We start from the raw sequence: 14,354 nt of genomic DNA on the forward strand, positions 1-14,354 counted from the left end.
GTGACGTGGCCGTGACGTAGATGCAGTCGGGATCTTTAATCCAGCGCCGCAGCAGCACAACCGGTAACCGGAGGAGGGGGGAGCGCGGACGGTCTGACCGGAGCTAACTGTGCTAACTGTGCTGCTAAAGGCCCGGAGCAGGGTCCACATATATGAGCACAGAACCGGGCCAGAAACTAGACCAGACTCCCTCCTGTCTCTGACGTGCTTCACTCTCAAATCTGCTTTGTTGGTAAAAAAGAAAAAAAGCGTAATTTTCTGTGCGCGAGGAAACGACGCCGCTTTTCCTGCGGACACTTTGACGCTTTTTTTTTTGCGCTCCGGTAAATTCGCCCTTCAGTTGCGTCCTGACTGTGAGCTGCAGCAGAACACGCACTGTGACGACACCACACACACACACCGAGGAGAAGCACCGCTACCAGACCCGGCTCATCGCGAAGGATAATCAGCAGATCATCCGGTTTTCATCCAGACCAGACCGTTCTGACTCGACCCGGTCTATCTGTGACCTTCAGCCGCAGTACGTACCAGCATCTGGAACACTCCAGGTCCAGTCACCTGCCGCATACGCAGCGCCGATCCGAACCCGTCCCCGCGCCCCCGCGGTTCTCCACTGGACTGGGCTAAAGCTGATGCTGCAGCGTCGCCATCACCCACTCCCGTGAACCCACCCGAGCTCCAGATGGACTCCCCCATCACGCACCACATTAACGGCAATGGCAGCAACGGCACTGGCACCTTGTTGTTCCCGAACCTCCCCGCCCCGGAGCTCCAGAGCGCCGACGGCGGCTCCTCCTCTCCCTCCCTCTCCGACTTCGGCACTCCGTGGTCGGTCCAGACCAGCTCCTCTCCCCCGCCCCCCGCTCCCAGCTCCATCCACGCCATCAACCACCACATGCCCGTCACCACGGACTCTGACAGCGGCTTCTATCCTCCAGGCCTCCCCTCCTCCTCCTCCATCAACCCGGCCTTCTTCCACAGTTTCTCCGCGGTGTCTGCTAATCCCTGCGCCGGGATTAACGTGGTGCAGCAGCATCATCATCATCATCAGCAGCAGCAGCAGCAGCAGCATCATCAGCAGCAGCAGCAGCATCAGCAGAGCTTCAGTGGGTCTTTCTCTCCTCAGATAAACGTCCCTCCTCCTCAGCAGCAGCAGAACCGCAGGTCTCCAGTCAGTCCGCAGATTCACCCACAGCATCAGGGCGCGTTTCTGCAGCAGAGGAACAACTACAACCAACACCAGGTGAGAATGACCTGCTTTTTACCTCTTATTTACCTGTTATTAACGTTATTGACTCTTATTAATCTGTTATTAACATTATTGACTCTTATTAATCTGTTATTAACTTGATGAACCTGTTATTAACATTTTTGACTGTTATTACACACAAGGTGATACCAATATCACAACTCTTATAATCTGCTGATACCGAAATGACAACCTTGATTATCCATCGATACCAATAACAGACCAACATCACATTAATTCCATGATTTTCTGCCGATACTGACCCCGTTATCATTAATTTTCCTCCCATGACAACCACAATACCTTGAATATCTGCCAATATCAATACCACAATCTTCGTTATCTATACCGATATTATACCAGAATCTGCCCATTTTTGATATCACAACTTTGATATCCTGCTTATACTGATATCACAACCTATATCCATCAATACCAAAATCATACCCCTACTATAGGCAGAATACCTGGATTTTCTACCGATACCAATATCAAATAATTTTCATGCCAATATGACAACCATGATGATCCGCTGTTACTGTTATCACAACCTTGATACCTTAAATATCTTCCAATATCTTCGTTATCTATCGATGCAAGTATCACACCGATATTACACCAGAATGCATTGATTGATATCTCAACCTTGATTGTCCGATACCAATATCACATTCTTGTTTATCCATCGATACTAAAATCATGCCGATATACTATAACCAGAATAACTTAATTATGTGCTGTTTATTTATCAGTACATTATCGTACTGATATCACAACATAAAAACGTTTATTGAAGCTCATTTTGACTTTTAGTCCAATATTGTAGTAAAATAGCAATTATTTGTATTTTTATTATAAAATAACTGTGATAGAACTTTTTTATAACTTCCCGTGTGTGCATGTGCGTGAGCGTGTGTGTGTGTGTGTTTTTCTTCATAATTAATTTAACTGAAGTCACTTATTACACGGCCTCAGGCAACAAGGAGGGAAGGGAGGAAAGGGAACAAGGCAGCATCAATTAATCTGTCTGTTGTTTTCTGTCCTGGAGTCGAGGTCACATGACAGTGGGACGAGGTCACATAAAGTGGACCGTCCCCCGTCTTCAGTGACGACACTCTGACCAATCAGAGGCTGGAAGTGTGACGACATCACATTTTAGTATCAGCTGAACCTTGTCAGAGCAGGAACTGAAAAAACAGCAGGTACCAGGTTCTATCACTGATGGAGAAGAAGAAAAACAGCAGGTACCAGGTTCTATCACTGATGGAGAAGAAGAAAAACAGCAGGTACCAGGTTCTATCACTGATGGAGAAGAAGAAAAACAGCAGGTACCAGGTTCTATCACTGATGGAGAAGAAGAAGAAGAACAACAACAACAGGAACCAGGTTCTATCACTGATGGAGAAGAAGAAGAAAAACAGCAGGTACCAGGTTCTATCACTGATGGAGGAGAAGAAGAAAAACAGCAGGTACCAGGTCCTATCACTGATGGAGAAGAAGAAAAACAGCAGGTACCAGGTCCTATCACTGATGGAGAAGAAGAAAAACAGCAGGTACCAGGTCCTATCACTGATGGAGAAGAAGAAAAACAGCAGGTACCAGGTTCTATCACTGATGGAGAAGAAGAAAAACAGCAGGTACCAGGTTCTATCACTGATGGAGAAGAAGAAGAAGAAGAACAACAACAACAACAGGAACCAGGTTCTATCACTGATGGAGAAGAAGAAGAAAAACAGCAGGTACCAGGTCCTATCACTGATGGAGAAGAAGAAAAACAGCAGGTACCAGGTTCTATCACTGATGTAGAAGAAGAAGAAAAACAGCAGGTACCAGGTCCTATCACTGATGGAGAAGAAGAAAAACAGCAGGTACCAGGTTCTATCACTGATGTAGAAGAAGAAGAAAAACAGCAGGTACCAGGTCCTATCACTTATGGAGAAGAAGAAAAACAGCACGAACCAGGTTCTATCACTGATGGAGGAGAAAGTCATGCTGGAACTGTATGATGGAAAAGCTCCATAAGTCATCATGAAATGAGTGTGCGTGTTCAGAAAAGTTCACTGGGTAAAAAAGATGTTGACATGTGTCCAAATCCTGTTTTTATAGGAATTCTTGCAGAATGATGATGTCATGTGACATTCTACGGCGTCACATGACAAAGTGCAGCAGAAACACAGTGATTTTGACAGTTTCATGTGAAAGTGTGTCATAGTAGACGTGACGGGATTCAGTGTATGATTAAGGTATGGTAAGAGTGGACACAAGGACGCAGATGTGTGTGTTTGTGTGTGTGTAACTTACACTGCACAGGATACTTAGTCTTAAAGCCTTGAATCTTCTTATCTTCCCTCAATTGTTTCAAGAGCAGATGAAGCTCTGTTCTGTGGAGAAAACAAAGCAAGGAATGACAGAACAGGAATGAAAATGAAAAGCTCTCTCTAACCTCTGCTCCTCCTCCTCCTCCTCCTCCTCCTCCTCCTCCTCCTCTGTGCTGTGATCACAGCCCATGATGAAGCAGTCTCCGTGGAGCAGTCACCAGGGGAACGGCTGGGGTTCAGGTGGGATGTCCTGGGGTCGTGACCTCCGTAGGGGCGGCGGGATGGGCGTGCCTGGCTCTGTGGCTCACATCTCGCCGATGAAGAAACCGTTCTCCAGCAACGTCATCGCTCCTCCCAAGTTCCCACGCTCCGCCGGATCACTGGGGCCCAAATCCTGGATCGAGGAAAACGTGTTCCGCACGGACAGCAACAGCAACACTTTGATGCCTCTGCAGGTACGTGTGTGTGTGTGTGTGTGTGTGTGTCTAATGTTGTTATTATGGTGCGTTCCAGTTGTAGTTGGAAGTTGGAAATATTCAAGTTGAGGCTCAGAGAAGTCGGAGCAACCTCACATAACCCGAGTTAGCATTGCTACTTTACTTTAATTTCACTTCTGTCGCATTTGTTTCTCGTTAAAAAACTCGTACACAAAGTACATCAGCTGATATTGCTAACAGTGGCTAGCTCTGGATACATTTAGCGTCAATGTTTTTTTCCATCTTTTCTCAGGAACGCGGTGAACTCGAAGGTGACGTCAGTTCTACCTCCGACTTCGATTAATCTGACGATTGTTTTCTCAATCAATCGAGTTCTTGTTTGGTCAAAATGCAAAAAAAATGTTGATCAAACCTGGAAATTATGAAGCTGAAAATCACAAACTGGTTTCAATTATTGGAAAAAAAAAACTCAAAATAGTTTTATTTCATTTAGTAATCAATTAAACGATTCAATTCATTGAATAATTGTTGCAGCCCTAAATGGAATTCAGCATTTGTCACATGACCATTCAGGTGCATGTGGTAAAGGTGTGTGTGTGTGTGTGTGTGTCCATGTAAATTACCACAATAATAGAGCCGTGATTTGCATGTCTATCAGAGCCTGAGTCAGAGTCCGTTTTTACTGAAGGTGTCACAAAGTGGGGGCGGAGCTCAGATCATTATCAGCTCACACGAGAACTTCAGGAGAATCTGTTTTTTTTAGAATTGTTGTTTTATCCACAAAATCGCTTAATTTAGGAAAAGTGGTCCCAGAGTAAATAACACAAAATTGCATTTTCACATCAACAACAAATACAGAACTTAACCCTAATGTCCTCCTCTGGCCTTTTTGGAGACTTTTCTCCTATTATTATTTTACTGCTGATGGCATGATCTTTGTGCAAGAATGTAGAACATATAGTTTGCAAAATTTTTGAAATCCAATGTCTTTGAGCAACTTTGAAGCTGTTTTAGAGATTTATGAAGAAAAAAGCCACAGAAGATATTGATGTACGATGATTAAATAGCAGTTTTTCAACAGTGTACATTTTTTGCCATGAAGGCGCTGAGAGCGCAGTAAATAATTTCTAAAATCAGAAGTGAAGCCGCCTTTTACACGAGAGGAAAAACGTCTTCAAGAACCAAACAGAAGTCCATGACCTGGACGACTGAGGACCTTCACAGACTTATTATATATAATATGTAACTGTAGCAGCACTACAGCACCTCGCGTAGGCCCGGCATATGTACTACAGCGTTTAGTGTCAAATGAAGACATTTCCAGAAGCTTGGCTTTGTTTTCAGAAAAATTCAGAAATGTGAATCAATTCAGCTGACTGGAATTTTCAAATGGCAGGAGGTGAATATTTCACAAAGCCTTAATGTGTGTGTAATTATAATTTTAGATTAAATGCACGTCATGTTCTACAGACCAAAGAAAACATCTTTGTCTGTCACAGATCTGCACAAATGTCACACAATAATCTTTTTAAATATGTTACACACAAATGAAAGATTCACTCTCATATTGTGAATCATATCGCAATTTCAGTCTAAAAAATCGCAATTAGATTTTCATTGAGCCCTAAACTACATTCTCATGGCTGTGTTTTTATTTTGAAAGTCTAGACGTCAGAAATGAAGACATTTGTGAATGTTTTATTTTGAAAGTCCGGACGTCAGAAATGAAGACATTTGTGAATGTTTTATTTTTGAAGGTCTAGACGTCAGTGCTGTGTGACCTGCTGCAGTGTCCCAGATATTAACGTATTTTAAAGCTGGTGAAAAAGAAAAGAATCAGGACTGTGACTCACCTGAAAAACTGCGTCGCTGAGAGCTTCCACTGTTGCTACGAGCTCAAATTATTATGGTATCAGAGCCAAGAAGAACACGGACTTCCTTTAGCAGGAAACAGGCGAGCGTTCATTTCTATAAACAGTGTCACGTTCTGCCGCTGCACTCTTGACACTTTTCTATACGACGTCACTGACATCACACAGATTGTGACGCTTCTGTTTCTGTTTTTTATCACTGAAAATGAAACGCAGGATCATTTGTGTGAAATATTGGCTTGAAAATGAAGAGTAGAGGATAAAACCTTTGATTATTCTGTCGAGTTCTGCTGGATTGTCATGAAAATATATCATTGGAGATAAAAAAGAACCAGGAATCAATGAGGTGTAAAGGTTCAGTTCCCCAAATTAATTAGATATGGAACATTCTGATTTTGGTCAAAATCATCGGACAGATTAAAAATGTAGAATCTTATCATAAAAATCAGCTTTTATCTGAGTCATGTTTGTCTTTGAAATGACTCGGCACAAATGTGTCGTTACCAGCTTCATACGTTCATAAATGCTCTAAAATGAATGAATCAATGGTAGATACTCGTCCCGTCCCTAATAATAATGTGGACATTATGTTGCGTTTCAGTTGTAGTCGGAAGTCGGAATGCTGCGTCGCATTTCCATCAGAACTGGAAGTGACGCCACCTTCAGATGAGAAGCCGTGTTGCTCCGAGTTTCCGAGTCTTTATTTAAGGATTTAAGGTCTAAGAGTGAGTTAGGAACGTGACGAGGTCAAGCTGCACCGACGATGACGATGACGACGATGATGACGATGATGATGACGATGATGATGTTAAATGTCGTTGTTCTTGTAGGATCGAACCAGAATGTACGACAGTCTGAATATGCACTCACTGGAGAGTTCACTGATCGACATCATGAGAGCTGAGCACGATCCAATGAAAGGTACTCACACACACACACACACACACACACGTTGGACATTCATGACTTGAGGGGACATTGCATTGACTTACATTTATTTGCTGGAGACTTACTCTAACCTTAACCACAATTACTACTGGGCTAATCCTAACCCTGACCCTAACCCTAACCTCAACCTAACCTTAAAACATATCTTCACCTTAAAATGTAGTCATTTACGTTGTGGGGACTTGATTTTTGTCCCCACAAGGAAGACAAGTCCCCATAATGTGAACAGTTTTAGGTCCCCACAACATTAGTACAACACACACATGCGTATACACACACACACACACACTGGTCTCTCCATCTGCTCTGTGTGTGTGTGTGTGTGTGTGTGTGTGTGTGTGTGTGGAATCATGAGAACTGACTGCACATGTGCTGACTGCCTCATGAGCGCCCCCTGCCTGACACATAAAAAAGCCTGGATTTTATATTAATATACTATTTACGAAATCCACTGCTGCTAGTCTGTTGTCTTTATAGCACTGTCTGTACACCACTCACTCTCCTTCACTAAAGTGCAGAGAGCTGCTGCTCCTCTGCTGCCTCGTGTGGTCACTTTGTGTCAACAACTGCTGAAAATCACTGGTTTTCTCTGTGGACTTTGGTGCAGGAATTACTTATTCTTAAGTTATCATAGACTTAAGCCGGTGTAGATGTTATTTTGGTGAAATCACTTTTTCCTTGTGTCTCTGATGGTAGCATGTGTTCAGAGTCTGCTGAGAGGCTGCATTCCATTTATCTTTTTGTAACTGGGAGTGACATTAGCGACAGGTTAAGGTTGGTAAAGGTACTTAAAGTGTGTTTGAGGTTGGTAAAGGTTTTTAAAGTTTGTTAAAGGTTGGTAAAAGTTTTTAAATTGTGTTAAAGGTTGGTAAAGGTTGGTTAAGTTTGTTTAAGGTTGGTAAAGGTTTTTAAAGTTTGTTTAAGGTTGGTAAAGGTTTTTAAATTGTGTTAAAGGGTGGTAAAGGTTGGTTAAGTTTGTTTAAGGTTGGTAAAGATTTTTAAAGTTTGTTTAAGGTTGGTAAAGGTTTTTAAATTGTGTTAAAGGGTGGTAAAGGTTGGTTAAGTTTGTTTAAAGTTGGTGAAGGTTTTTTAAGTTTTTTAAAGGTTGGTTAAGTTTGGTAAAGGTTGGTTAAGTTTGTTTAAGGTTGGTAAAGGTTGGTTAAGTTTGTTTAGGGTTGGTAAAGGTTGATCAGTACCTCATACAACCGCACTTCAAACCAAATACCTGCTTAAACTCTGCACTCTTTACTTTTCCACATGCAGCCAGGAGCTTTGGGAGACGTCGAGGTAAATCCAGCTTTCTACAGCATCCTCTTCCTCCTTTCTTGTTGTTGTTGTTCTTCTTCTTCTTCTTCTTCTTGTGTATGGCTTGTTGTGTGTTATTTTTTGTCTGGATGGAAACCAAACTGCTGCTGAGGCCTTTAATCTGGAGTGACTAAAAATAATCACTGGCTATAAAAAGATAAACAAAAGCTCGCTCCAAAATATTCAGTCAATAAAAAGACATTACTGTAAATAAACACAAGAATAATCTGTGTTAAATATATGAATTTAATATGACATTTTTATTAAATTACCTTTTTTAAACATCTCCTGCTTCTATTTAGCAACTGCAGATGTAGCCGCTTAGCTAAGATTAGCATGTATTAAACCAGAAGAAGCTGCTAAAGTACATAAAGTGCACAGCCACAAATACCTTAGCCTTTCAGATACACATTTAAAAAGTTAAAGTAAAGTAAGAGAAAGCACATAAGAACTGTTAAGGTTAACCAGAAGCAGCTTGTTTAAGCTGCTGCCGTTAGCTAATAACAAACCAAGCTAACTTAGTCTGCTAGCTAGGATGCAAACTAAATGATATAAAAATGCTTCTTTTTCTGTAGTTTATGTTCATTTACAGCAGGTGGTTGATAAATAACGTACGTTAACAAACGTGTTCTTCTAGCTAACTAAGTTTTATTTATTTGTCTAATTCTTTGAACCTTTTAGTTTTATCTCGATCACCTTCATTCTGCTGCTTTTGAAACTGAATTCACAATTAATATTTGTCTCTATTTTTACTCTTTAGGCTGTTATTTTTTAAACTAGTTAACTAGAGCTGCAACTAACTATTTTTTATAATCAATTAATCTGACGATTATTTTCCAGATTTATTGAGTAATCTTTTGGTCCATATGTTTTCAAATGTCTTCAAATTTGTCAAAAAAAAAAGGAAAATGATTCAGTCTTTGTTCATATGAAGCAAAGAAAATATTCACGTTAAAGAAGCTGAAAGAACTTTTCATTCATTCATCGTTGCAGCACTTTTACTGTATTTTATTCATTCTTAGATTGGATTTATTTCATGTGGCTGCTCTGTCCTGTATTAGCTCTTTTTTACTGTTTAGTTATTGATATTTATCGCTTCTTTTATTATTCAATAATTAGAGATTTTTATTCTCCAGTGGGGCTGCAACAAATCGATCATTAATCATCGATTGTTCGGTTTTACAAACCAGTTTCTTAAATGTGAATATCTTCTGTTTTCTTTGCTCCATAAAACAAAGAAATCAATAAAACTCAATCTTTTTGGTTTGTGGACAAAAACAAGGACCAAACACAGTTACTGGATTAATGGAGAAAATAATGGAAAGGTTCATTGATTGTAAAAATAATCTTTAGCTTCAGCTCCGGTATTTCCTCACTGAGATATTTGATGCTAAGATATAAAATTGTATTTGAGGGAAAATCCATGATAAATAAAAGCAGACATTTAAAAAAAATAAACGAATACAAAGATACTGAAGAATATGGAGCTCTTGGATTTTTACACCTGCTTTGTCTCACAATCATGAGATTAAATTTAATTATTATTTTTATTTTCCACCAGGCCGCTCCTCCCTCTTCCCTATTGACGACAATCTCCTTGACGACGGCCACGGCAACCAGGGCGTCCCGGGAGTCCTGGGCTCCCCCGGCTGTTTCCTGCACCAGAACGGCGAGCGAATTGAGCGTTTCTCCCGGAAGGTGTTTGTGGGCGGTTTGCCGCCTGATATCGATGAAGGTGAGACCTGATTACAGTGAAGATGTTTTCAGTCTTGTCCTTCTGTCCGTCCCCTTTTCTTCATGTAAACATGAGGAGGAAAAGTGACCTCAGTAATTACATGACAAACAAGAGCTAGAACTAAGTAAGTGCTTCAAGTAAGCCAAACTCATAAGTGCGATGTACAAGTAAGTGTTTTTTTTGGGTTTTTTTGTCGTCTTAGTCGAGGTGGAGTCAAAAGAAATGCGGAGGCTCGTTCCACCATTCACGAGTAATGAAATTAATGCTTTCACATTTGTCACAAACGGTCACTTGGACTCGAGAATTCACTGATTTTTGCTGAGAAAATGTGACATTTATGTAATGGATGCACTGACTGGACTTTGTTGGTCAGAAGTCAGGGTCAAAGGTCGTGTTAACTTTGTTGGTTTGTTTTCAGATTGTGCACAACCCTTTGGTTTGGAATTATGAACGAACAGAGCAGATTTGACCACGTCAGTGATGACACTGCTGATTCACTCTGTGAATTGTCCTTTTCCCACAGATGAAATCACCTCCAGTTTCCGTCGTTTTGGTCACCTGGTGGTGGACTGGCCGCACAAAGCTGAGAGCAAGTCCTACTTCCCACCTAAAGGTACAAGCTGCTGCATTGTTTTTTAGTTGGGAGCTACAATTCTCACTCTGCGTGGCTCTACTCGACTCAGGCTGCGTGAAACTGTGGTGAAGACAAATGAGACAAACCTTGTGTGTGTTTCCTAGGTTACGCCTTCCTGCTGTTCCAGGAGGAGACCTCGGTCCAGGCTCTGATTGAAGCGTGCATGGAGGAGGACGGGAAGCTGTACCTGTGCGTGTCCAGTCCCACCATCAAAGACAAACCTGTGAGTTCAGCGCTCACACTGAGCTCAGTCAACGACGCCCACTCTGTTTGATGTTTGATGTTGATGTTTAATCTTGAAGGTGCAAATTCGTCCGTGGAACCTGAGCGACAGTGACTTTGTGATGGACGGGTCTCAGCCCCTCGATCCCCGCAAAACCATCTTTGTGGGCGGCGTCCCTCGTCCTCTGAGAGCGAGTAAGAAGTGCCGATACGTTGAAATCTCTCACGGTTTCCTCTTGTTATTTGATTCTAATCTAAATGTGTTTTTTGCTGTTCTGTGAAGTCGAGCTGGCCATGATCATGGATCGTCTCTACGGCGGAGTCTGTTACGCTGGTATCGACACTGACCCAGAGCTCAAGTATCCCAAGGGGGCGGGGCGAGTGGCCTTCTCCAATCAGCAGAGTTACATTGCCGCCATCAGCGCCAGATTCGTCCAACTGCAGCACGGCGACATTGACAAGCGGGTATGGCCCCTCCCCCTTTCATCACACAACTTAACGCACCTTCATTTAGCTTTGATTGCGATCACTGATCTCGATCTCAGTCTTTAGTCTTTAACCAGGAGAACCTCTGCTGCCTCGTGTGGTCACTTTGTGTCACTGAGTGACAAAATAAGACTTTGAACTTAGTGATGGAGGCAGCAGTGGATCAACTACTGTGTGTGTGTGTGTGTGTGCTTTACAAACGTGAGATAAAGACGTGATCATGTTCATTTAGGTGAGAAAGATCGTAAATGTTTCACTTTGAATCATCAAACGCTACATTACCTTCACTGAGTGAGTGTGTGTGTGTGTGTGTGTGTGTGCACAGGTGGAGGTGAAGCCCTACGTCCTGGACGATCAGCTGTGCGACGAGTGTCAGGGCGCCCGCTGCGGCGGGAAGTTTGCGCCCTTCTTCTGCGCTAACGTCACCTGCCTGCAGTATTACTGCGAGTTCTGCTGGGCTAACATTCACTCCCGCGCCGGACGAGAGTTCCACAAACCGCTGGTGAAGGAAGGAGCCGACCGCCCGCGCCAGATCCACTTCCGCTGGAACTAGAGCGGCGAGCTGCGTGGACACAGCATCGCTCTGCCGCTCACGTAGGAACCACTTCTGTATCTCTATATCTTTTGTAGCAGCCAAACACCACAAGCCTCAGTTTTCACCAAACCCCCCTCACACCCTCACATCTCAGGCTCGGACAACTCTTTGTGGTACGTTCATCTCTTTGAACAGATTTAAAAAAAGAAGAAAATAAGCTTTTTTATCCTTATTATTTTTCTATGTGAGATTTAAAGTAGATCCGGGAATGTGTTTAGTTTTTTTGTTGCATGGGGGCAGCTCGTCCGTCCGTCTGTTTGCTGCTGCTAGCTTATCCCACGGTGGTTACACTCTTGTTTGTGGGAAAACCTCGACGCTCGCCCCGAGTCACAAACCAAAGTTCGCAACATCTATAGGAAGCTTCAAGAAAACAAACGCTCTTTTTTATTTTATTCTTTTTAAAAAAGCTTTATATTTATTTATTTATTTATTTATTTCTGCACTCGTGCTGACTCATCATGTGCGTTCACACTGAACATAAAGTTAGCTAGCTCACTTTCTGCCCCGCCCTCTTCACTGAAGACGTCGGAAGAATCTAAGAATAGATTTTTTTTTTCAAACACAAACCATTTGTGTTTACTGGCGCTAGCTAGCGCAGCAAGTAAACGTAACCATGTGTCTGCTCACCCGGCAGGAGCTAATGCTACAGCTAACAGCCGCCATGCTAAAACAGCTTGGATCAGGAAAAAGATGCATATTTCCTGAAGTTATCAGGAAACTGCACAACGTCCTAGCTTATTTTCTGCCCCGCCCTCTTTGTTGTTATTTCAAACGAAACGAAATGTAAGATCATTTCTCAAAACGTTGTGCTAGCGAAGCTTTTGTTTGTTTGTTTTCATGAGCTTCTCCTCGTGTTCAGTGTGAACGCACCAGTGCAGCGACACCTCAGACTGAATCTTCTAACTTTTCTAACAAGCTGTTTCAGAAGCTTCTGCTGCTATTTAAACACACACACACACACACACACATATATATATATATATATATGAGTATATATATATTCATATATTTAATGCCATCATGTTAAACAAAATACACTCAAACACTCAAATCCCCCCCAGCGCCATGGAAACGGTGAAAGTTATGGGATGTAGACAAGCGTAAATGAACAAAGAGGAAATAGTTGGTAGCATGACCTTTGACCTCATTACAGAGGGGAAGAAAAAAATCAGAGAAACTGAAAAAAAACATATTTAAAGTTGCATGCGTTGATGTTTGTGTGTGTGTGTGTGTGTGTGTGTGTGTGTGTGTGCTTTGATCCGTTTACTTAACTGTAGACTTGGTGGATGCCGCCATATTGTGACATAGAGACGCAGAGTGGTGTGTGTGTGTGTGTGTGTCTGTCGTTGCTGTTTTGTGCGACTGGTGTCGTTTCCTGTAGCAGAGGAAAAAGGTGAAAGAAAAGAAAAAAAAACACCTCAGACTGACTCCGCCCCCTGGCTCCTGCAGTATCTTTGAGTTCCAAAGGTTTTTCCTGGTTCAGCGTCTTCAGAATGTGTTTGCTGCTCATGACGTCGCAACAGTCACTCATTTTAACGTCAGTCGCTTTAAGTGGAAATGAAAAAAAAGCGACGTTGTAACGCTGTGATGACAACGAACCAAGACATGGAATGCGACTCAAAAGACAACAAAGGAGGAGATCCAGCAGCTCAAAGTTTGTACGAGAACAGGCTGCAGGCGTTGAAGAAGCACCAGTCGCAGGGGAGTGACCTCGCCCAAACAGCTCACTATCGTGGATGGAGCCGGTTTAGCTCCACCCTGACCATACTGTACCATTTTACTCTGGTACCCAAAGGGAAGGGGGCTGAAGAACAGTTAATATTGGAACTATTCCAGACTGAAACACAAAGAAACACCGAACCGAACTCCAACGAACAGAATCCGAACACTCGAGGAAACACGGCTTACAGAGAAGTTTGCATCCAACACGGCGGATCCTCCACCGAGCGCCTCCTGACTATTATTAGTTAGTTATTAGTTATCATCTGATTGGTTGTAGGTCCATGGAGGCGTTTTGATCTGCGGCCCTTGGTCGTCATCAGCATCACGTTACCGTTACCCTGTGTATCCTCTGAAGGAAGCTTTAGTTGACTTTGGTTGTTGGGCTAAATGTTGCCGAACCTAAAAAGGACCTTGAGCTACGTTTGTATCGTTGGGTTCTTCATTTCCACGGTGTTAGCGCCTGACGTTGTAATGTTTGAGCTTAAAAGCATGAATGCGTCTCAACAGACCCACAATGCAGTGCAGTACGTACACACGCGTCGTCACATCTCCTGAATATAAGCTTTTATAATAACAATGTTGTATATGAAGAGATTCTTCACTTGTACTGTTTTGTTCTGATTTCTCTTGAAATAGTAAAAAAGAAAAAAAGTCAAAAAAATCGTAGTTATGGACAATCTGTGCACGGACGGCGTCGTCGTCACTGTCGTCGTGTGTCGCTCTCATGTCGTAGTCACTGTCGCCTCATGTCGCTCTCATGTCGTCGTCACTGTTGCCGTGTGTCGCTCTCATGTCGTCGTCACTGTCGCTGCCTGTCGCTGCCTGTCGCTCT

General features: G+C 42.6%; 2 protein-coding genes across 3 annotated transcripts in view; both read left to right on the forward strand.

The window, feature by feature from the left end:
- Window positions 1–508: 508 nt before the first annotated feature.
- On the forward strand, window positions 509–1,247 carry LOC131465750 (atrophin-1-like; the record flags this gene model as incomplete). Its single annotated transcript, XM_058638626.1, has 2 exons — window positions 509–1,062; window positions 1,148–1,247. Coding segments are annotated over 2 exons (654 nt in total), but the record flags the coding sequence as incomplete, so codon positions are not given.
- The window catches only part of cpeb2 (cytoplasmic polyadenylation element binding protein 2), a 15,458-nt gene continuing 2,184 nt past the window's right edge, over window positions 1,081–14,354 (forward strand). The window contains exons 1-10 of one of the 2 annotated variants that reach the window (XM_058638370.1): window positions 1,081–1,243; window positions 3,753–4,022; window positions 6,706–6,796; window positions 8,087–8,110; window positions 9,690–9,863; window positions 10,387–10,476; window positions 10,602–10,720; window positions 10,800–10,914; window positions 11,003–11,184; window positions 11,531–14,354. The exon at window positions 11,531–14,354 is cut by the window's right edge and continues 2,184 nt beyond it. In XM_058638370.1, the coding sequence (XP_058494353.1) occupies window positions 3,756–4,022; window positions 6,706–6,796; window positions 8,087–8,110; window positions 9,690–9,863; window positions 10,387–10,476; window positions 10,602–10,720; window positions 10,800–10,914; window positions 11,003–11,184; window positions 11,531–11,758 (1,290 nt within the window). In that variant the 5' untranslated portion in view covers window positions 1,081–1,243; window positions 3,753–3,755 and the 3' untranslated portion in view covers window positions 11,759–14,354. The remainder of the gene's footprint in view (window positions 1,244–3,752; window positions 4,023–6,705; window positions 6,797–8,086; window positions 8,111–9,689; window positions 9,864–10,386; window positions 10,477–10,601; window positions 10,721–10,799; window positions 10,915–11,002; window positions 11,185–11,530) is intronic. The other variant, XM_058638371.1, reaches the window with a different exon arrangement.

The sequence above is a fragment of the Solea solea genome, chromosome 9 (assembly GCF_958295425.1).
Source record: "Solea solea chromosome 9, fSolSol10.1, whole genome shotgun sequence".
Taxonomy (NCBI): domain Eukaryota; kingdom Metazoa; phylum Chordata; class Actinopteri; order Pleuronectiformes; family Soleidae; genus Solea; species Solea solea.